This window comes from Diceros bicornis, unplaced genomic scaffold (assembly GCF_020826845.1).
Source record: "Diceros bicornis minor isolate mBicDic1 unplaced genomic scaffold, mDicBic1.mat.cur scaffold_230_ctg1, whole genome shotgun sequence".
Classification (NCBI taxonomy): domain Eukaryota; kingdom Metazoa; phylum Chordata; class Mammalia; order Perissodactyla; family Rhinocerotidae; genus Diceros; species Diceros bicornis.
In genome coordinates, this window is record NW_026691113.1 from 176287 (window position 1) to 200643 (window position 24357).

At 41.0% G+C, this 24357-nt stretch overlaps 1 protein-coding gene across 1 annotated transcript in view; it reads left to right on the top strand.

Moving 5' to 3' along the window:
• Window positions 1–23944, top strand: part of LOC131402699 (centrosomal protein kizuna-like) — a 67182-nt gene extending 43238 nt beyond the window's left edge. Inside the window, exons 6-9 of the mRNA XM_058537294.1 lie at window positions 5316–5481; window positions 6605–6670; window positions 21304–21408; window positions 23819–23944. Coding sequence (XP_058393277.1) covers window positions 5316–5481; window positions 6605–6670; window positions 21304–21408; window positions 23819–23910 — 429 coding nt within the window. The 3' untranslated portion in view covers window positions 23911–23944. The remainder of the gene's footprint in view (window positions 1–5315; window positions 5482–6604; window positions 6671–21303; window positions 21409–23818) is intronic.
• Window positions 23945–24357: the final 413 nt, after the last annotated feature.

The following is a 24357-nucleotide window of genomic DNA, read 5'->3' on the forward strand; positions in this document are numbered from 1 at the left end:
GCATGAGTTACATATTTCTCTGTAGATAAAAATCTTAAAAATAAGAGATTTTCAAAATTTAAGAAAGTTCTACTAAAAATTACTTGGCTAAGAGTCTAATGAAGCTCAGAAATATTTACTTTGATCTCTTGGGTAAATGGCTAATTAAACAGTCACATGTAAATGATGTTTACCTGTGGGTCCCCTTGCTGTCAGCTAGAGTCAATCCTGTCTCTTGAGTAAATATATCATTAAAGCCGCTGAAACTCGGATTATGTCCCCTTGAGACCAGATAAGATCCACAGCACCCGCATACCCTATTAGGCAATTACATAATTGAGCTGCAGGCTTTTAAATCAGAAAAATTTATAATTACTTGATGTGGGAAAAAAAATGAGTTGGGTGCTTCATTAAAACACAAAGTGCCTTAATACTCCTTCTCTCCTAACTGATCTCTGTTTCCACCCAGGAGAACTTCTCCAGGGAAAGCAGAGTGGCTTACTGGTGGCACTCATAGAGTGCCCCCACCACACATACCAGAAAGACACATGACTAGTCACAGAAATCCCTTCATCTCTCCCTAAGGATCGACTGTTCTCTTGATCTTCTCTCTTGAATACTCATTTGCTGGCTCATATGAATACTTTCCCCTTTCTTTTAATTGCTGCACAGATAAAATCCCCTTCGTATAACTTAGACATACCTTAGGTAATGATGCTTGCATTTCTCTTTAAACATTGAAAAATTACTTCTGGTGTGCAAGAGGAAGGTTCTTGAGGAAAAAGTCAGTTAAATCTGTGTATTAGGGGAGATTGTCATCTACTGTCTACATCCGTGGTTTTTAATTCTCTTGCTTTTCTGTATCTGCGTTAACAGCACTGATTTACATACAGAAGGAAATGTAATTTTATTAAATGCTTTCACATTCGCTTCTGTTTGTATTTGTACCATCCGTCGCAGAAATCAGATTCCTTTGGAGCTAGCATGTGTTTGTCTTAAAAAACTAGCAGGAAAAAAAAGAAAACCAAACTTGGAATATTAAGGTAAACAAAAAGGAGAAAATAAAATTGCCCGTTGACGTTGTGGTGTATGGTTTTTAATATTTAATATATTGGCAAACATGGGTTGTACTGTTTGTGTCCATAGCTTCTTTTTTTCCCACTTGTCACAAGTGAACTTCCTTTCATACCATCACATCTTCTTCTACATCATTCCCAACAGCTGTGCAGAGACCCCTGTGTGGCTATTCCACTGTCCCTTTAACCAGCCTCCTGTTCAACATTTAAGTTGTTTTTAATTTTTCCTGTAGTAAAAAAATTTCAAAGAACATCTGAGCAATTCAGTTTGTACAAATATCCATGCTATTTCCTTAGAATGAATTCCTAGATGTAGAGTTGTTAGGTCGAAGGGAATGTGTGTCTTTCAGCCTTTTGCTCTGCACTGCCAGATCTCACTCTGGAGGGGTCATCAAAGTCACAAGGAATGGAGGAAAATATATATATATATAATCTGAGCACTTTATGAAACTGGGTGCTATCAACTTTTTTTTTTTTAAGCACCAAATTGAGAAGTGCAAATGACATCCAATTTTTTTGTTCATTTGACCTTTATATTACCATTGAGGTCAAACTTTTCCCCTACCTATTTGTGAGCCCTTTGTGGTTCTTCTTTTATAATTTGCCAGTTCGTGTCCTTTGCTCATTTTTCTATTAGGTAATGTTTTTTCTTGTTGACTTGTAAGAATTGTTTTTATGTAAATTCGTACAACTTGTTGCAATATTTTGAGCAGTTTGATTTTTGCCTTTCATTTTTCTTAATGATATTTTGGACACAAAGTCTTTTCCATTATTATCTTCATCTGTCTATTTATGCATTTGAATATCACAGTTAAGTTTCTGGATATAAATTAAGAGGCAGCCTAGATGACTCTTGGGGTTCTAGACCTAGCAGGAACCGTAACTGACCTTTGAGAAAAATTCTGGTAGAATTGAGCTGGTAATTCTAAGTGTCCTGCTAAGTGTAAATCATAGGACGATTTGTCTTTCTAAGATCTGAAATATGACCATCAGTCATTCTACAAATAGTGTGTGCCTTGGCATTGAATTTCTAAGCCTTTTCTCCTGGTTCCTGGAAAGGCAGAAAAGTGAGGAACTAGTTTGTTCTATTGACTTAGGCTCCAGACTGCTGAGAACACTGAGACAGTCCCCAGTCTCCCTCCTGGGCTCCAAATGTATAAAATCAAAGAGAGCCTTTATTAGCTAACAGATAAGTTGACACCCAAGCATAGTCTATTCATAAGCACCATCAGGAAGCCCATGGTAAAACTGTTGTCTGGTGGCATTTTTCAGATAGAGAGCTCCAATTTGCAGAGCCCATTCAGTCCCAGCATGAGCTGTGTAAAGCAGCTTGTTCCCTCTTCTCTGGGCTTTTGTTTCTTTGTAGGTATGGGTTAGGGTTGTCAGTTTCAGACTGCAAGCTCCTTCAAATTGGAGGCTTCCTTAGAAATATGCCTGGCTAAAGCATCTGCAAACAGTACATCCTGAGAATGTATTACAGATGTTTTTCCTGACTCTGCAGAAGTTGTTTTTGACTAGAAACCTCTAACCATTCCTTGTCTGAGATTGACTTTTGTTTCTGTCCCTGCTTATCATTATTACCTGCTTATTAGGGATTTATATTGTGGGTTCCCTTATGAATGACCCGTTGGGCAGATCTGCTGCTCTCTTTGTTGGCTCTGTGGTCCAGTAAAGTGAAGCCAACCATTCTCATGTAATTTGACCATCCATCAAAATCCTTATAAAATAAAAGACTCATCTTTGAGAAATTATCTCTAGGATTATCTTAAAAGATGAGTCCTTTTATAAACATCTCTATCAAAAAAGTAAGAGAAATCCTAGAGATAAGAGTATTGAGTAGTGAAGATAAATGGGATAAAATATATGAAATAAGTGAAAACCTGCAGTATGCCCACTACTTTATTTACCTCACCCTGGTAAAAAAAAAAAAAAAGAGGGCAGAGTGTAGAACTAGTAGCAGTGGTGGTATTCTTATCAAGCATACAAGGACTTATTAGAAAGACATTTGCAGGATTATTATAGCATTTTATTGTGTTCTTTTGAAACCCAGTTGGAACCCAGCTAAAGCAAAAGAGGGTCTTAATATGAAAGGGGTGCACAAAACAGTGAGATAAATTGTGTGTCATCATTGAGGGCCCAGTTACAAGTAATCTGAGTCATTGACAATCCAAAACAGTTTCCATTATCTGCAAATTCTACAGTAAAAAGTGTAGAAAGTCCTTTAACAATTTTATTCTTAAAATATGTGTTAAAACAGTGGCTATTACGAAGTCATGCCAAGAAATTATTAGTTACAGCTATTGCATAAGGTAATACGACGAAGAAATACATATTTGAGGCTCTCTCAGAATGTTTGAATTATTTTAGGAAAAGAAAATTATAACTTTCACTTCAGAATTTGGGTCAGTTCTTTTTGTTCATATTCTAAAATGCTTTTCATAGATCCAGGATGATTGGGCACACAGAATAGGAGCTTATCTCCCTGTGGAAGCAGACAGACTAGAGCAGGAGAGGTGGAGATCTGGAAATGAGACAGGCCACAGTGGCTCAGCTTGCGTACTGACAACTGAGAGATGGCAGGTCAAGGAGGTGACACTATTCTTCACACCTGTCTTCCTGGACAGATTCTGGAAGCAGGTGCAGTACAGTGGTCCATGTAGGCAGCTGGGATTGAGGCATTACGGCAGCCAGTGATGGGAACCAGCCCTGGCCTGAGCTTCAAGGGCAGGACTCTACACCTGAACCCCAGTGTGCAGAAACAGGGATACAATGCAGGTCATCCCAACAGAGAATTATCACAACTCGAGTAAAAGTCAGGGACTACTTTATGTAAATAGAGGAAGAGCTACCTCTTCCTCTAGAACTGGTTACTAGAACTGGACCACAGACAGGTGCTGGCTACAAGGCTAACTTGACACCAAGTCCTTCGGCCGAGGAGACTAGAATTCCTTAAATCCCCTAAAATCAGCTGCTCCGGCCCCTAGGATAGGCCGTGGATCCAGGTGGCCAGCTGGTCCAGGGGAGGGCAGAGGGCAGGAGCCTTGCAGGGATATCAAGGCCGATGGCAGTGGCCTTGTATGTTCAAAGCCAAACTTACAAGGCAAGATCTTCCATATTCTGCCTCTGTGATTCTTCCTGTCAGGGCATCTTCATGAGAAGAGATGATTATCTTCCCCCTTGTTCACTAGAGAATTCTGTTGTTACCCCTTCGCTCTCAAACTAAAGATGACCTATGAGGCTTTGTCCAGTTTTGCTCTTCATATTAACTTGTAGAGTCTCGTGTCCATTCTACAGGTTGAGTTGGACATTTCCTTGTATTTACTACTGTTGCCAGAGACCAGGGAAAGGTCAGCACCACCACCGAGATTTCCTCTCCCAGCAGCCTGGGCAAATCACCACTTCCAAGTAGGAAATGAGAGAGAAACACACTCTGGCAGCGGGACAATGTCATCATTGGTTGTTTAACTCTTGTTACCAGTATAGTTTTATTTCTTGGGGGAAGAGTGTTGACCTAGAAATTAAGAGACATGGGTATTTACCTGTCCTGTTAATTTTGACTTTTTCTCTGCCTCTCAAGTTGGCTGTGATAAAATCTGTGCCCACCTCCCTGCCCAGGACACATGAGGCGATATGGGTAAGACAATTTGGTGCCCTTTGAAAACAGATAGGCAGTGTGGCTAGTAAGTTTCCTGAGCTCCCCAGCAGACTTAGCAGCAAAGTGCAGAGTGTGTTTATCCTTGATTGACAATTATGCTTTAAAATAAGGGCAATTCTCTTTTTGCTTAGTGTCTCCTTCTCAGCCACCAAGGTTTTCTACAGTCTTCTCATTTGAGGGAAGTTCAGGGGTCATTTCTGGAAGGATGGGGATACTGCAAGGTCACATTTTTCCACATCTCTTTCTCAATCCAAACCAACAGCATTCATGCAATGAGAGAGTCGATCTTGGATAAACCAGCCCAGGTTCACAAGAGTGGTCACATTTCACATACGTACTTCACAAGCAGAACACTTCAGCATGACATAAGATTCAGGCCACAAAAAAATGTATTATTACAAGTGTAAGTTGTTGTAAAGAATTAAATTATGCTGCAAAATAATCAGATGTTATTTTATCTTGAAGACATTTTAATTTCAATTAAATGTCAGGAAGCAAATTAAATCCAAAGTAAAGCTTAACCTAAAATTATGTCTGAAGGCTGGGTCTTTGAGACCAACGGGAATGTGGCTAGAGTTTATTTTTATTTCTTTTAAACACTGTAGGCAGCAGCGTTATTGAAAAAAGCCCCTACAGAAGAGTGTGACGATAGTTCGGCCGTTCACAGTAATGAATCATCTTGCAGCTTGCCATCTATTCTGAATGACAGTAGTGGAATAAAGGAAGCGAAACCCACTCTATGGCTCAACAGTGTTCTTACAAGGGAACAAGGTAACTGTTGTTAAAGGGTCTGTCCACAGCAAAAACGCATTCAGAGTCAACGCAAACACCCTTTCTCAAGGTGTACCTATAAAAAAGCAGACTCAAGAACACTTCTAATTTTAATATGTATAATATGTTATTTGTTTTATACCACCTTCCAATAAATATATGTTTTCATTCAGTCTAACAGGAATAGGAAACCTAATTGTAGATCTGCTGTCCTGCTGAATTTCCAATAAAATAAGTTTTTATAAATTGAAATCTTAACAGGACTAAGCACTTGGCAGTAGATAATTATTATCATCCCACAAAGATGAAGATGATTCTATGAAAATGAGTCCATCAAGTACTTCACATAGAGTACTGTGAAGTTTTTGATATCACTTAATAGAATTTACTCATAATTGGTAAACATTCTTTTTAATTATAATAGAACCTTTTATAAGTTTAAACAGATGATTAAGAATCAGAGTTTATGCCCCCCAAAACTTAATAACCAATTTTTAGTATCCAGAAATTGTGATTATTATTTTTTCTTAAAGATTTTATTTATTTATTTTTCCCCCCAAAGCCCCAGTAGATAGTTGTCTGTCATAGCTGCACATCCTTCTAGTTGCTGTATGTGGGACGCGGCCTCAGCATGGCCGGAGAAGCGGTACGTCGGTGCGCGCCCAGAATCCGAACCCGGGCCGCCAGCAGCGGAGCGCGCGCACTTAACCGCTAAGCCACGGGGCCGGCCCGAAAATTGTGATTATTTTAACGTTATTGTTAAGACATGCCAATAAACCGCTATAATGTATTCCCAAGAGAGCTATGAGTTGCTCAGGATATATTCAGAAGCTGATACACATGCACAGGATTTGAGGCTCGCTTGTTTTAAGCCCCAGTCAAATTTGATAGATGTCAGGCTAAATCATTTTGCATGAAAGCAACATAGAGATACCTTAGTTTTAGAATAGGTTTCTTTTTAGGAACAGTACTATTTCAGACAAGAAATAAACTAAGCAAAGAAAGGAGGTGGGGAAGCAGTGAAAATAAAAGGAATGGCAGTTAAGAAAAAAAAAAAAGCAAAGGCCTATTCCGTAAATATAACCTTGAAATACACTTTTATTATCTTGTGTTTGATTTTTAGACGTTTCAAGTGGCTGCGGAGACGAGAGCAAGGAAGAGAGCATGGCAGCAAAGATTCCAATCACAGGTAAAGTTATGGTTGCCTAAGAGTTTCAAACACAGGATTCAACCTTGTTTTATAATCAGAACATTCTAGGTTAGTGGTGTGTGGACTCTGCTAAGAGCAAGTATATTCAACTACTACGTGCTGGAGGGGACGATTAATTGTAAGAGCATGATGTGTGCGCTTACATTAGCAGAAACTGAGGTGGAAAATAAGCATGCCTATTGAATTCTTCATGATCATGTTACACAGTTACACGTGTGAGCACCCCATCACATAGCCTTTCAGCACCTGCGTCTGTGTGACAACGTCAGTCTCCGTGGGGAACACCAGTCATTGTGTGGCCAACTACAGCTGTTTCTGATTTTACTCTTTTCTTTCCTGTGATAATTGAATGTGTCTCATTAAAATAAGAGCAGGAAAAAAAAAAAATGCCAGACAAGAAGCTTGCTTGTGCCTCAGTTACAAAGCCCATGTGATAATTTAAAAATTTTAGCAGTAACGTTTCATCAAGACCTATTAAGATTTCTGCACATGTATTACGCTTGTTTAGCTGGAATCTGAATATCATTACATTTTTAGTTTTAGAATATCAACAGCAGCAATGAGTATTCTGAACAGAGTTCTATTTGTCATACGTCTAAATTTACTAGGATCTTATTTTGTAAAGTGGTACACTACTTCATTATAAATTCAAAGGTCTGACTTTAAATATTTATACAAGTAACCACACCACTGCACTGCGGTACTGAGGCATGCATCTGCATATGTGGTCGTTTTGTTGTTTATAAGCGGAAAAGAATAGTTTTCTTTTATGACAATACAATTCATAGCCTGATGATTAATTTTTTAAACTCATGTTTCTGTGATGAACTCTGGTTTTGAAAAAAGAGTTTATAATAGAGCAATTATTGTATATATTCTGCATCAGATAATATTTCATTCCGAAATACAGAGGTTTTCTTTTCTTTTAAACATTTTCCCAGTGATATGTTTATTGCATTTTTATTCTTCATTTTGAGAAAACTCTGGTAGCGTTCCCTCTTTATTTTTTTGTTAGAAGTGTAGATGATCCCAAATTGCAGATAATCAAGAAGTCATTTGGAGACTTTTCTCTTGCATTTATCTTTGAATGCAGAAGTATCTAATGACCTCTGAATTTATTTCAGTTAAAATTATAAAGACTTATTGGAGAGAAACCAGGAAGTGATCTCGTTGCCCATTCTTGCTTCTCTTTTCAGTATTCTTTCCAGTCATTCCCTGCTGTGAGCAGATGACTGTCCTCAAAATTAGTGCAAACGTTATTTTCTCATAGACTTTCTTTATAAGAGAAGAGATAGTTAAGTACTGGAGTTTCAAATCTTTCTTTTTTTCTTGTAGAAAGAGGTGTGATGTGCCTAGAAATAATAAGGGCTATTTACCATTAAGATTTTTAAAGAAATTTTAATTCCAACAACCTACCATCAGTCAATTAATAGTTGGCAGTTTTAAAAAAATGCTTTGTGGGGCCAGCCCGGTGGCGTAGTGGTTAAGTTTGCACGCTCTGCTTTGGCGGCCCGGGGTTCATGGGTTCAGATCCTGGGCGCGGACCTACACCCTGCTCATCAAGCCATGCTATGGAGGCATCCTACATACAAAATAGAGGAAGATTGAGAAAGATGTTAGCTCAGAGACAATCTTCCTCAAACAAAAAGAGGAAGATTGGCAACAGATGTTAGCTCAGGGCCAATCTTCCTCACCAAAAAAAAAAAAAAAAAGAAATAAAGAAAAAAATCCTTTGTGCCTGTTGCATGCCAAAGTTTTAGACATATAAAATAACTTGGGAGATATAAAAATAAACTTTCAAAGCCATTTACTTTGAGCATTTCCATTCTGTCCTCGCCACCATACTCTCTTTCTTCTTTGCTCCCCACCCGCTGGACTTCCCATGAAATTAATGTTTGAGGGCCTCATGTGCCTTGACTCTTTAATGCTGTTGTCATGTCTGTGATTGAAACTACTTTGCTCTCTAAGTTCTTTTTTCCCCAGTTTTTTAAATTGAGATATAATTAACATATAACATTGTAATAGTTTAATCTCTAAGTTCTTGACCATTATCTCTTTATTAAATTTTTGTGTCTTTGGCATAATTATTGGAGATTTGGCCTTGGTAGAGTAAAGCAGGTATATAGTTTGATTTAAGATAGAGTCTGGGGCCAGCCCAGTGGCGCAAGTGGTTAAGTACGCGCGCTCCACTGTGGCAGCCCAGGGTTCTCAGGCTCAGATACCGGGAGTGTACCGACGCACTGCTTGTCAAGCCATGCTGTGGCAGCATCCCATATAAAGTAGAGGAAGATGGGCATGGATGTTAGCTCAGGGCCAATCTTCCTCAGCAAAAAAAAGAGGAGGATTGGCATGGGATGTTAGCTCAGGGCTGAGCTTCCTCACAAAGAAAAAAAAAAAGATAGACTCTGCCTCCCCCTTTATAATAGTTTTATTGAGACTTTCCTGTTTTATGGGCTGCATTCCTTCTAGAATATTCCAAAGAAAAGGAATATTCCAGAGGCTGTTCTCAGGGTTGAGGGGATGTTGCAATTGAGCCTGGGCTTTGGCATCAGCCGTCAGTGTCAGCATTTTACTCCCTGCTCTATTTCTCCACCTCCCTGAGCCTCTGTACTGGGAAAGCAGACATACCACCTGGCAAGATGGTCTTAAAGTTTACATGAGATCGTGTGTGTGCAAGTGCCAGGCGTGTACTACACACTCAATACATGTAAGCTGCGATTTATAATAATAATATTCATGTGAATGTTAGTAGTAGTATTGATCTTCTGCACTGGCCCCACAGTCCCCAGTTTTTCAAACCAATGCCATCTAGTTAAAAGGAATCTCACAAAGCAAACTCAAAGAGGAAAAGAAGCAGGGGGCTGGGAGTACAGTGCCACAGAAAGCATAATCCTGAGACGAGTCTTGGAAAGGCATCTGAACACCACCTCCTGAATTGCGGTAGCCACTTGGGACCAAGACTCGCCCAAGCCCTGTGCTGCCATAATTCCTCCTAGACAGTGCTTCCCAGTGGTACCGCTAAATTAGTTTCTGCAAGAAATTTCCACTTAAGAACTCAATTGATGATTTGAATCCAGAAGGATATTTACCCCATCAAAAAGGAATCTTGAGGAGAGTTGCATGATATTTTTGGAACTTCTAATTAGTCCCGTGGAGAAACCCTTAGAGAAGAATCACAACAACGTGGTGCAGTGGCTCCTGGGGCTCTCACTGGTCAAGGCCCAGCATCTCTGCCTGTGAGTGCCTGTGTGCCATAACTCTTACAGGCTCACAGGTGAGGGCGTTGCAGGGCACACGGTTCCCAGGCGACAGTCCTCCCCTGCTGTGCCGCCTCACCGTGTGGACGGGCGGATGCAGCATTTCCCCAAGCGTGTTCTGTGCCGGCTCCACCCCGAAAATGCTTCAGGGAATACACATTCTCTGACCAAATCCCGCATAATCGCGCTCTCCCTCTGCAACATGCACAGTGCAGGGAGCACGTTGAAAACTTTTAGACTTTCAGTAAATGACCCATTTAAAGGTGGGAACTTAAAGTTTCAAATAATTATCTTCTATTTGAAAATGGAATCCTTCCTATGAACAGCCAACAGAATTAATATTCTGTGGAACATGTTTTGGGAAATATACACAGATATACACAGAATGTTTTTTAAAACCTTGAGTCTAATGAGGGCACCAGTATTCTTAATACCCTAAAATTATCGTCAACGTTTTCCCATGAGTCCTTTTTGTGGGAATCTCCCTTGTGGATGAGATTGCTTTATAATGAAGCTTTGGCTACTTTAGTGTAACTAAACCCAGTTGATGTTATGATTGAAAGTTACTTGTTAAAGCTGCTTCCTGAATTGACGAATTGACGACCAGCATGTTCCAGTAGTGAGTTTGGACAGTCCAGAAGTGCTCTTCTTTAGTGTGGGTCCTTCTGCGTGACTATTTGCTTTACAGCCGTCTCAGAGGAGATGTAGTAGAGAAAGACACCGAAGTGAACCCAGGCAGGCACCAGGAGTTTGGGCAGAATGGAGGGGAAGCTCTGAATGATGAGGGCCCTGGGGAAGTTTAACCTGAGAAGGGTACAAAAGCTATCTTTAAATATTTGCGAGGCCTCCACGTACAAGACAGAACGTTGATCAAGCGTAATTTTAGAGTCTCTCAGGGGGCTCTGTGTGTGAGTGGTGCAGGGAAGGAATTCACAGCTCAGTAATGGAAGAACTTTCTAGCTCTTCTTTGAGGCAAAACCAAGCTGAGTGTCTTCCAGGTATAAGATTCTGTGCTGGGTGCTTGAACCATGGCAGGAACCTACTCTCTAGAGGGACACTGTGGAAGGAATTCTTGTTTCTGGAACTGACGTTCCTTCTAATGCTAAGAGACTGTGATTCTCATTCCATATGAAAGAAGTCAAATGTGCCAATATTCTCATTTCTTTATTTCCCTTTCTTATTTGCTTATCACTTCCAAACATAGGTCTCCTTGGCAGAGGGGCTCATCCTTAAAGAGTTTGCTGTCACTCTGAAGGCATCTGCTTTGTTAATCATTTGCAGAGTGTTGGTTTCATAAGTTGAGCTCCTGCAATCTGTGCTAAGATTTACATAGAAACCCTCCCGTACACAGACCCACACACACAACCAGAATAAATATTCCCACAGCCTGTATGATCTGTTGTTGTTAACACAATCTACCCCTTTCATTAGTCTGGTTGTTCACAGTGAAGAATTAAGGTAGAAATCAAAGAATAATTTTGATATCTATGAATGTGTGGTTTTCTCCCTATAATAGATAGTATATCATTTGCATGTATATTACACCTTTACTTTGGCTAAGTCCTGGGAATAAGACTGGGTCCTTGCCCCTCCTAAGTCTTCATCATCTCTGATCCTCACAACAGTCCTGTGGGGTAAACATTAGGGACCCATTCTACAGTCAGTCCAACAGAAACTTAGGAAGGTTGAGTCCTGCTCAAGGCCATATAGCTAGTGTGTTGGATCTTGAATCGAACTCAAACTTCAAGATTTAATCCCTGAACAACTTCTGTTCCACCAGCCTGCTGCTTTCGTTTTACAAGAGAGGCGACTGCATCAAGGTGTCTGGATTAATTAAACATCAGTGTATATCATCACAAAAGATGAGCTCCACAAGGATGCTTTGCGAGTGATGATGAGCGAAGCTATACCTTTCCTTTCTCTCGTGTTAGGCCTAGAGAGGTGGGCACTTGCAAGGATTTCCGAGTATGGATTTTGCCAGGAGGTGTGTGTGCCCTTTATACAGCGGGGCGAGCCTGAGTACACGTGCAGGACTAGAATACTCAGGTCAGTGCTTCCCTGGAACACTTAGACCAGGATTAAAGCCATGCTTATCTAGATTATGAGGGAAAATCTCATCTGAACTACTTATACCCCCAAGTGAAATTTCCCACGTTGGCAATTTTATTTGTATTCATACTGAATTTACCTCTGAGAGTGAAGTGAGTTTTAGTTTTAGCAAGTGACACAGGTTATGCTAAATGTCATAGAAACCCGTCACCTGACACGGTATCTGGCACACAACACAGTGGGCACTCAGTTTGTCAAACGAATGAATAAAAACGAGTTGGAATCCAAAGATTAAGGAGTTTCCTTAAATGCTTGTTGATTCAGGCCAGAACGCTGTCTCTTTCACTCAGTCACTCTACCAATACTTTCCCCACCCCACGTGCCCATCCTGGCAAAACTCATCTCCTTAAGCTCCGTGTGAAAAGGGCTCTCAGCTTTTATCTGAAGAGGATTAAGCCTCTAAGAATGTCCATTCAGCCTCTCATTCTTTTGACTCCTATTCTCTCGGTCAAGCTGTGTTGAAAGTGGTTGCCTGACAGTGCCGTTTCTCACTGATATTCTTTGGCAAGCTGAAATATTCAATGTCATACTAAGGTATGTCCATTTAGAAGCTGTGAGGGAGGTCAGCCACTTGGGGTTCTGGGCAGTGCTTCTCAAAACGTTATTGCTTGAGTTTTACATCAAATTGGAAAAGGCTGGGAACATACAATAGCCAGGTTGTCATTGGTGACTGGATTTACCCTGGGAGAGAAGACTGTGGTGACAACGTTGGACGCCAGAGTACAGTGGCGTAACACTCCACTAAGGAGACTTTACTAAGAATGTGTCTCACCTGTCCTGTCCCAGAAATGCACGAGGATCAGGCAAGACGTGTTACCTGCCAAGCCTGGGAGCCCCAACTCGTGCAAAACCAGGGGAACCATCTCATGCTGCTGGATTGTCCATTGCAGTCCCTGTGGCCCTGTCTCTGTGGTAGATGTCAGGCTGCTGGGGCTTCCCCTTTGCTGCTACAGCAAAGCGTCTTCACTCATGACATTACAGGGCGGTGGTGTTTGTTTAACATGGTCAGTAAAGAATGAAAGGCACCTTTCTGAAGAGTGTTTTCGATTGGTTGCTCCTGCATTCAAGGAAATTAATTCATAAATGCCTAGAGAAATTCTCCTTGGTCGTTGACAGTAGAATCCTGGGTGGATACCTATGCCCCAGCCACACCCTTGACCAGTTACATCAGAACCTCTAGGGGTGGGGCTCAGGCATCAGTCTTTTATAACACCCCCAGGTGACTCCCCAGGTTTGAGAACCATGGAGCAGGGGGTCTCAAAGCTGAAAGAGCCTTTGTAGGTCATGTTGTGAAACACCTTCATTTTATGCAAGAGACTCAAGTGGGGAGAGAAGAGGTTGGGCTTCAGATACTTTAATAAAATCGAGGATCACGAAGTGTATTATTTTCCTAGGGCTATTGTAACAAAGTACCACAAACTTAAAACAACAGAAATGTATTCTCTCCCAGTTCTGGATGCCAGAAGTCTAAACCAAAGGCCAGCAGTGCCGTGCTCCTGAAGGCTCTAGGGGAGAAGGCTTCCTTGCCTGTTGCAGCTTCTGGTGGCTCTCAGTTTGTGACAGCTTGACTTCAGTCTCTGCCTCCATCAGCACATCACCTTCTTTTCTGTCTCTGTGTCCACTCTTCCTGTCAGGATGCCTGTCATTGGATTTAGGGCCCACCACAAATCTAGGATGATTTCATCTTGAGATCCTTAACTAATTACATCTGCAAAGAACCTATTTCCAAATAAGGTCACATTCTGAGGTTCTGGGTGGACATGAATTTTAGGGGAGACATCATTCAACCCACTGTAGGGGGTGAAGAGAGATTTCTTCATATTTTACATTTCTAACATCTAGTTCATCTTATACATTGATTATTCCTGACCCTACTATAATGCTAATGATAATATTATTGTCTTTATTTCTGATTCTTCTCATTATATAAATCATTGAATGCAAATTGCTAAAAATATTGTTTTTAAAAATATTTAATTATGCCAATAAAATATAGCTTCCTGATCAAGATTACTCAATCTTTGAAAAGTTCAAGATTGCATGACTTGGAGAGTTAAAAATTCCCCTCCCATGGCTGAACAATGTTAAGTGGCAGGCACTATGGTTATAAATTTACATATGAAGTAATACCAGCGGAACTGTTCAGTTCAGTTTTGGAACATTCGTTAAAGTTCAGTTACAAGCCTGACATTTATTTTCAAGTGTAATTGTTGAATTACTCCGTAGAAATTAAGAATGTGATGTAAATTTTTTTTTTTAACTGAGGAAGATTCACCCTGAGCTAACATCTGTTGCCAATCTTCCTCTTGTTTTGCTTGAGGAAGGCTAGCCCTAGGCTAACATCTGTGCCAGTCTTCCTCTATTTTGTATGTGGGTCGCCGCCACAGCATGGCTGACAAGTTGTATAGGTTGGTACCCAGGATCCGAGCCTGCGAACCCAGGCTGCCGAAGCGGAGCATGCCGAACTTAACCACTATGCCATAGGGCTGGCCCCTAAATATTTATTTTCTGAAGCAGCTTCAGGCAACTCATGTGAAGTAGGAGTTTCTCTTCTCTGTACATCAGCAGTCTCTGAGAGCACAGAGAAACCTTGGCAATAGATTTACAGGCCCACAACACTGGGGGAGTGGAGTTTATTGCAGAAAGTCTGGACATGAAAAGTGATTCTCGTCATGGATCCAACCTATGTATTTCAGGTTCACATTGACTTATGGCCTTTGAAAAAAATCCTAAATATAGATGAGTTTTCTGTATTTTCAGAATTGTGAAGGCACCCATATCCTAATATTTTCTTGTTTTCATTTGAGCAGATTACTAGACAAATGACTTCTGGATTTTCAGTGATAATATTTATCTTTAGAATTAATTTTAGAAATATATGTCACAATTTTTATTTTATTTTACAAAAATGACTATGTTTGCTGCATCAGCAACACATCTAGTAACAGTGTGGAAAAAAATTTGCATGGGTGTAGAAATATGTGAAAAGTAACAGCACTGGGAAACTCAGTGGACAGAAAATACTTTTCAAATTTAATTTTTAAATTTCTACATACTTCCTATAGGAATAGTAATTCCCCTTCCTTACTCAAAGATGCCCAGTTCTTTGTTGGTTCAAGGTTGTTTTTCTATTTGTAGTGATGGTATTGTTTGCATCTCCCTTTGTTACTCCTTTTCCGGGCCCAACTTTTCTTTCTTTCATTAGGGATTTCTGCGCAAGCCAGAGGCAGATTCTCTGCCTGGAGACACCCCTAGAGGCTGGTGAACCCTGCCTCTCTCTGGTTCTTGTAATGAGTTGTTAAAAGCACTTTTTCATCAAATATTTTCTTTTTCTTTTTCTTTCTAGATTTAGAAATATTTTAGCAGGTGTACATTTGCATATAAAAGAGAATAAAAGATAAGAAGTTGAGGCTTTTTCTTTCTTCCCTCCTCAACATCATCTCTCTCCTATCTCCCTTTATTCAGCATGTTTTCGCTTTCCTTCTCTGGCTGTTTCCATTTTCTAGACACGAAATGCATATCCAAAAAAAAAAAAAAAACAATCTCAGTGATTCTTCACCACTTTGTAGGAAGATAGATGATTGGGTTTGGCTGGCTTATGTAACAAAGTAGGGAAAAACATATTTATCTCTTTGTGTCATCAGTCTGGAATTAATAGCCAAGGATGGATTTTAACCCCCGGACTCCTTTATTTTATGTTTTAAATTGCAATATTTTCTACTTTTTAAATTAAATCTTGACACAGATTTGAGTGTATAATAGATGCTTGACTGAGAGATCCAGAACTGAAAGCTTGAGCATGCAGATATATTTGTTTCTGTGTGTACCAGAACATTCTAATTGACAATAATTGTATTCTTTAGAAATATTTGTTTTATCTAATTATACGCACTTCTCAATAATTTTCTGAGAGTTTGACATGACTAATGAGCGGAAACGTTTCTCTGGAGTTCTCAGTCACAGGCTGGAAAGTAAAGCCTTAAGGGGCTACCTAGTCCTCGAATTTGCAGACTTAGGGTTTACTTGCAGTTGAGAAGACTCAAGTCTTTTCTCCTTGGAACTGGAGGAACTCGGCCCCCACTTGTCTATAGCAGGCTGATTTGAACTCTAGACTTGTTACTTTTGCTCTTTTGTTCGTTCATTCATTTCGTAACTATAAATCTGCAGGGCAATACAGTGCAGCTTTGAACTGCTTGATTCTTCACTATCCTTCTTCCTTCTAGGAGAGCCTGGGCCTGAGTTACCAGAAACTTCATGCCCGTAGCTTTGCCTACTTGACTTATGAAGTTGGCGTCCTGGCCAAGACCTCTAGGCTTTTCCAGGAGGAGGTCTGAATTGTTCGAGTGCCCCTAGCAAGACGTAGACTCTTGCCTCCAAAGAGTCTGAAGCCTGGTCTATTTGATACAAGCAGCTACTTAAAAACCTCCACACAGCTCTTGCAGCCTGCCTTGATAGTGTGTTCCCGGGTCTCTCAGCTCTGTCAACTACGGAAGCTTTTGCTAACATCTAGCTTATATCCCTTGGCTGAAGTTTTTCTCCGAGTGTTCTTGTGCCACTTTTAGGGAACACAGAAAAAATTGCTCACCACCATCTAGTTTCGAGGTTTCCAATGTGTTCTGTTTGGCCTGTGCAGTGTTGCATTTTTTTTTTTTAAGAAAGGCAGGAGTCTGGCAAGACTAGGCCCACTTTCCCACCTGGCAGCAGTTGGCTGTAGCCGGAGAACAGCTGTCCCCCCTGGCCAGGCATGTGCTCTCCAGCTGGCCAGACTCACTTCTCTGTGCTACCTGCTTGGCCCCAGAGCATCTGCATTTATAATCCTGCCCTGTCCAATCTATGCAATTTCTGTTCTTAAACCCTCTTCCCTTGTTTCTACGCAGGCTATGTAGCCTTTATCCTCTCATTGTTATTTTTTAACCAAACCTTAATTTTGTTTTTCCTTTTTGGGTTGTTTCCCAGTCCTTCAAATGTTTTGTGCAGCTCTTCTGACTAAAACAGGGGTGACTGAGGGTGTGATACATGCCATGGGAGAATGACCACAGCTCTGAGCATCTGCTGCCCGACACAGACCTCCTGTTAGACAGCAGCACCTGCCGCCTGCTCCAACCCCTCTGGCTGGTTTGGTGTCTTGGTCCTGCCTCAGTTAGTGTTTCTTCCTCCAAGTGAATACACTTAATCCTTTCACCTTTTAAACTTCACTTTGCCCTTAAACCACACGAGGAAGCATGCATCGGGGATGGGAGCAGGCCATGTGCCCAGCAGTCCTCAGCTTGATTTTGCCAACCCTCTATTACTTAGGTCAGGGCGGCTATGTCCCAGATAAAAATTGTCCGGGTGAGCTTCACTGACTTTCCGCTTAGAGAAGGGCTACAGAAGGTTTAAAGATCAAATACCAGTAAGGAGCTATGGCTGGGAAGCGGGGTGGGCTCTGGGAGAACGAGACTGGAGAGACAAGCTACATCCCTCCAAAACTGTGTACGGTTGAAAGCAGACTCAGGGCAGCCTTGAAGGGAAAGGCCAGTTACAGAGTCCAAGTCCTTCAAGAAGCAAGGGAAGGGTAGATCCTACAATTCCTCACCCACAAGAAAAGAAACTTTGTAACTATGTATGGTGACTGATGTTAACTAACTGTGGTGATCATTTCACAATATGTACAAATATTGGATCATTATGTTGCATACCTGAAACTAATATAATGCTGTATGTTGATTATACTTCAATTAAAAAAAAAGAATAAGAGGAAGGAAGAGAAGGAAACCAGAATGGAAAGTGTGTGGAACATGGAAATGGCCTTTCTTTTCCAGAGTGGTAAAATAAAATGGTCCCTTGCTGCTAATGTGAATTCACTTCACATTCCTCCTTTGCTAGACTCAGACCAGTGATAATATCCGTACTGTCCTATATTTGGACAGAATACTTAATCCTCCCAAATGTGAAATTAACTCACAACTACTAGCTTTATATTTTTCACGAAAATCTTCTCCTAAAAATAAAAGGCACGTGTTTTCTGAGGAGCAGGAGAGCCAGCTCACTGGAGTCAGATGATTTACCTCACAACAATAGATGAGAGGAAAGCCTAACTCCAGCTTCCAGCTGCCAGGAGCCTTTGTTTACCAAGAAGCTACTCTTTTTTTCTTTTCCTATTCTTTTTTTTTTTTAACTTTTATCTTTGCTCTCTTTTCCTTGACCAAGTCAGTATAATTGAGTGCAGAAATAGCATATGGTCATTATGATCTGGACTTGTATCCTAAAAGCTGAAAAACTTTTTGGTTGATCTTTATAGAATAAAAACAAAACAGAACATTTTTACCTCTTTTACAGTGATTCCTTACCTTTTTAGAATTCTTTGATTTTATTGATACTTCTCCTCTCCCAAAAGTACCTTACCACAAATCTGAAGTAATATAGGTAGTAGGACTGACAGGAGAGTGTTATGATGCTGTCCTAGGACAGTGGGACTAATCTACAGCAAGAAACACTTTCTGTCCTAGGCCAGTACCCAACACATATACACAAGTTATGCAAAACAGTACTTTCCCCTTCTGCATGCATGACATCTGGTGTTTTCTTTATTAAATTTGTCAAAATACTAGTTCAGGTTTGCCCAACTAATATCACAATCCAGCAATGTTAAAAAGTGTTGCCTTAGGATTTATTATTTTCAGAGTTGAGTCCCTGATCTGTACATATTTTAACTATATAGCATTTAATATTTCAAAATATGATGCTCATTTTAAGTACTTATTTTTATCTTGATTGATTCTCAGTAGGGCAAGATAAGTTACATTTGTATTCGTCAGTGTGACGGTAGTTTTAATCCAGTAATAAGGGGCTCATGGTTAAGTTCTTAAATTGAACCAGCAAAAGCAGGAAAGCAGTGATTGCCAGCCTCCGGTGCTGACAGCAGGAGTCCTTTTGTTTGTGGCCATGTTGGAGATGTGGACGTGGATGCTGTTTTGTTATGTCTGTGCTAAAACTCTATTTCTCCAGCCTCTCTTTCATCCAGGCATCCTTGAGCCTTGAGGTAATGGGAAAGTTGTGTCTCTCAGGTTCTTTACGTGATCATTATTTATTGTTTTTCCCAACAGTCTTCCCCACTTTAACTTACAGCAGACACTGTTAACAGTCCTGCAGGGTAAGGGTGTCCTGTGGGTGCCCAGGCTGCTGCTGACCCCTCTGGGGCACCTGGCTTTGCTCCCTGCAGATGCTCTTCTCTGTCCCTACGATGAGCCTGGTTAGATTTTCTCAGCGGTGGGTCCCCCAGCTCATCCTGCTGCCGCCTCCCCTTCCTGACCTTCCCGCCCCTCACTCAGCCCAGAGACCCCACACTCGAATGTGCAAGCCTGAGGGCCAGGGCAGCGCGTGCTGCAGAGGACCAGCTGCCCAACCAAGGCAGTCAGTTATGTGTCTTCTGATTCATTCCTGTAGCCGCTTCTGCAAGGCCTGGACTGGAGAGAAACCATTTTACTGTGAGTTGAACCTATCCACAGACCCACTCAAAATAATGACTAGAATTTGGCCACCTCAAATACATTCATACAACTTGACTTCGAGTCTTGAAACCTGGGTTCAACTAAATTGTTTTTCGTTTGTTTGTTTTCAGAGTTTCTAAAAAGGGACAGTTCAAAAAACTAATTTGCATGCATTTGAAAAGTGTTAACATCGTAGGAGGAATTCAAGAAACTTGTTTCTAGGTAGTAGAAAATTCAGTATTTCTGTGTATTTTTTCACACCTAAAGCAGTTAATAACAATTTAGCAATATCATATATCCAATCAGTGTTCAGTCAGGAGCCAAGCAGATATCTTTTCAGTTGATGTTTTTTGATGAGTAGCCAAACTGTGCCATTGCACTGCATTTGGCTCATATGTCTCTTAAGTAGCGTCACCATATAATTTATTGTCTAAATTAGGAAACTTTTGATTAACAAAAGACAACTCTATTAATTATTATGCTGGGACAACAGGCAGAAACCTGAATTGTCATGGACAAATTCTACTTTTTATTTTAATTGTGGTAAAAAATACATAACTTTAAATTTACCATCTTAACTGTTCTTAAGTGTGCAGCTCAGTAGTGTTAAGTATATTCACATTGTTGTGCAACAGATCTCTAGAACTTTTTCATCTTGCAATACTGAAACACTATACCCACTAAACACTAATACTCCCTCCCCCTTCTTCCCAGCCCTTAATAACCACCTTTCCACTTTCTGTTTCTATGATTTTGACCACTTTTGTTACTTCATATGAGTGGAATCATACAGTACTTGGCCTCTTGTGACTGGCTTATTTCGCTTAGTATAAGGTCCTCAGGGTTCATCTACACTGTAGTATGTGACAGGATTTCCTTCTTTTTAAAGGCTGCATAATATTCCATTGTATGTACATGCCACATTTTCTTTATCCATTCAACTACTGATGGACATTTGGGTTGCTTCCACCTCTTGGCCATTGTGGAAAATGCTGTGATGAACAAGGGTGTGCCAATAACTCTTTGAGATCCTGTTTTTAGTTCTTTTGGATATATACCCAGAGTGGATTGCTGGATCATATAGTAATTCTATTTTTAATTTGTTGAGGAAGCTCCATACTGTTTTCCCTAATAGCTACACCCACCAGCAGTGCACAAGAGTTCCGATTTGTCCACATCCTCCACAACGCTGATTTTCTGTTCTTTTGATAGTGGCCATCCTGATGGGTGTGAGGTGATATCTCATTGTGGTTTTGATTTACGTTTCCCTGGTGATTAGTGATTTTGAGCATCTTTTCATGTGCTTATTGACCATTTGTATATGGAGAAATGTCTATTCAAGCACTTTGCCCATTTTTAATCGGGTTATTTGATTTTTGTTATTGTTGTCGAGTGGTAGAAGTTCCTTATATATTCTGGATATTAACCCGTTTTCAAATATATGATTTCAGTTATTTTCTCCCATTGTGTAGGTTGCCTTTTCACTCTGTTGATTGTTTCCTTTGACATGCAAAAGTTAAGTTTGAGATAGTCCTGTGTGTCTATTTTTAATTTTGTTGACTGTGCTTTTGGTGTCATATCCAAGAAATCGTTGCCAAAACCAATGTCCTGAAGCTTTTCTCCTATGTTTTCTTCTGGGAATTTAATAGTTTTCAGTCTTATGTTTAAGTCTTTAACCCTTTTTGAGTTGATTTTGTGTATGGTATAAGGTAAGGGTCCAACTTCATTCTTTTGCATGTGGATATCCAGTTATCTGTGCCTTTTTTTAAATCTGTAGAAACAAAAGCCTACCAGTTGCTGAAGTGGTCTACCCTTCAGGATAATACAAATCAAACTGAAGACAGGTTCCAAAAGGCAGATGCTTCTGCATCACAACTGTCAGGTAAGTGAGCAGATTCAGCACCCACAGCCAGTGTCTAGGTGACCCAAGGCAGCAGCTAGTGCTGTGCTCAGGGAAGGGTGGTCATTCTTTGAAAGTTTCTGGAGTTTGCTTTGTAATAAGCTATCACTGGATCAGAATCAGCCAGTACTTTTTCAGTCCTTAACAAACAAGAATTTGGAAGAGTCTTCTCTCCTGGATATGTGCCAGCCCTGGCATGGCGATGGTCCTTACAGGCCCTTGGATTATACCTGGCATGTCATGATAGTAACTTGTCACTAAGTACCACAGGAGACACCCCAAATTCTTTCTTTTCCCACATCTTCCAGTTTCTTAATCATCAATGGGGAACATCATCCTGGGCTATTTTCCCTCACCAGAATGTTGGAAAACTTTGGGCTTTTTAAATGAAAAGACTGTAAATCCCAGTAAAGCTAAATTTTAAGCTTAAGTGTAGTTCCTTCAATCTAGGATTTTTGTTTTAATTGTAATTTTCTTTGTTTTCCTATACTTTATTGCATTTTTATTATTTTCATTGGTTTTTATTTTATTACACCTTTTTTTAGTATGTCACTTCAGCTCCCTTTGTGAAAATAAATGGATTCATACAGAAGGAAGTACACCTTAGTCACTTCCTTATCCTTACATAAACCACCATTCCATAATTTCACCCATCAGAATGAACAGTGATCTCTTAACATCACATAATTCCCAGGCCATATCCAGATTTCCCAATTGTCTCAAAGATGTCTATATCAGACAGGCATTTTTTCGAGGGACATATGGTGCATTAGACTTAGCTGTCTGTCTTCAGAGAGCTATTTCCTAGATAATATTAGTGTTAGAATTGGTTGCTGCAAAATTCTGTTATTTTGGTTGTTTTGAGGATTCAGTGAGCCACTGCAGGCGAAATGCCCAGCACAGGGCCTGTTAGAGAGCAGCCCTCAGCGACTGCTGGCCGCGGTGGTGCTGGGTGTTATGTGAACTCCGCGAATGTGAGACATTGTAGTTGGCTGAGGTATGAAGCAGGGCCTCTGCCCCGATGGAGGGCTTCATCACTTTGGAAAGATGTAGCACTCGTGAGCCCTTAACCGTTTGCTTTTCACCACTTTCTTCACATTTGAGTCACAGAATTAGAATCCAGAGAGATTTAGAAAGTATTTATCCAACCCCCTCATTTCACAAAAGGAGGCGACAAGAGAGTAGCACCTCCCTCAGAGCCTTACAGCCAGTTAGCAGACACACGTGGTTGGAAGGTGACTCCACACATCTATGTTTGGTAAGTTTATTTTATATGGATAGTTAATTGGACAAGTTCAAAGGATGAGTAAATTTGACATAAGTTGTAGTCCCTTGGATGTATATCAAAAATGTTGGGGGCCGGCCTCATGGCTTAGTGGTTAAGTGCGTGTGCTCCGCTACTGGCGGCCCGGTTCGCATCCCGGGCACACACCGACGCACCGCTTCTGCAGCCATGCTGAGGCCGCATCCCACATACAGTAACTAGAAGGATGCGCAACTATGACATACAACTATCTACTGGGGCTTTGGGGGAGAAAAAGAAGGAGGATTGGCAATAGATGTTAGCTCAGAGCCGGTTTTCCTCAGCAAAAAGAGGAGGATTAGCATGGATGTTAGCTCAGGGCTCATCTTCCTCACACACACAAAAAAATGTTGGTACTATTAATATACTAATGATTAATGTATTTGTTTATTAATTTATTCATAAGTGATACTTTATAGGTTGTATAATCAAGCACCCCTAGATTCAGTTCCCTCACTCCACACTCAAATTTACACTATGTGCTTTGCAAGATTCCACATTTTCCTGCGTTGGGATCATAGAAGTCCTTCTGGTGGTGTCAGCCATCTCTGAGGTCAGATACGGCCTCTGGCGTTTAGTTTACGTGTGCTCACACAATACTTTTCACTCTCACTCTCACTCTCTCGCTCTCACTCTGATCCTGGGGACTTCTCTGAGCTCCAAAGAGAAGCAGGAGGCAGGCTGGCAGGGTGGAGGGAAACGGAAGCCATGTACCCCGTGGTTAGCGTACCCCGCTACTGCTGTTACAGGTAGTGGTGAGGATGGGCACCCTGAACTCAGGAGCCACCCCAAATCTGACTATTGAAGAAGCAGTGCATGTTTCAGTTACTTTCTGCATCAGATGTGTTAGGTCTCTGCCTCTGGACCTGTCACTAAGGAAAGCCACTGCCACCTTGCGCCTTCCTTTCCATGTCTGAAAAGGCCTTATGCTGGTAAGCACATGGAAACCCTCTTCAGGCTGAGCACGGACACATTCTTAAGAGAATGGCTTGGCTGCAGAGGTTACATGCAGGCAAGCAGGTTACAGGATAGAAACTCAGCAAATGCCTTTTGCAGAGACACCCATGCACTCTCTATCCGTGATCTCAGGTGACTGCCAGTTAAGAATCAGACTTGAAGCAGAAACATCCAAGGCTGAAGTCACCCAGGGGGCAGAGGTCAAGGATTGCCCTGCACGCTGATAGCATCATGGGAACAGTCTGGTTCCCCTGGCTCCAGGAAAGAGGTGGATTGTGCATCTTCCCCATCAACTTTTTCAGGCTGGTTAAAGAGTGGCCTTGATGGTTTTCAATGGAGATTCAGTCTCTCCTGGGAGATGGAAAAACAGAGGATTTGGCAGAGGGCTTAAGGGTGGGTGGGGTGGGTAACTGTCATCCAGCGGTGTCAGTTATTTCTGAGACCTGGTTCCCAGCACCCATTATTTTGATGATCCCTTGCTGCCCATGTGTTATAACAAGGTGAATTATCCAGTGCATGGTGCTGTAGTAGAGACCCATGTGCTCACATGTGCATCGTGGTCATTTGGAATAGAGCTCTTCGAATGATTTTATTTTTTATTTTTTGTGGCTTCTAAGTATCACCGGAAAACGCTCCACTTCCTTTCAGAGTTCTATCAACATGTTCCTTGC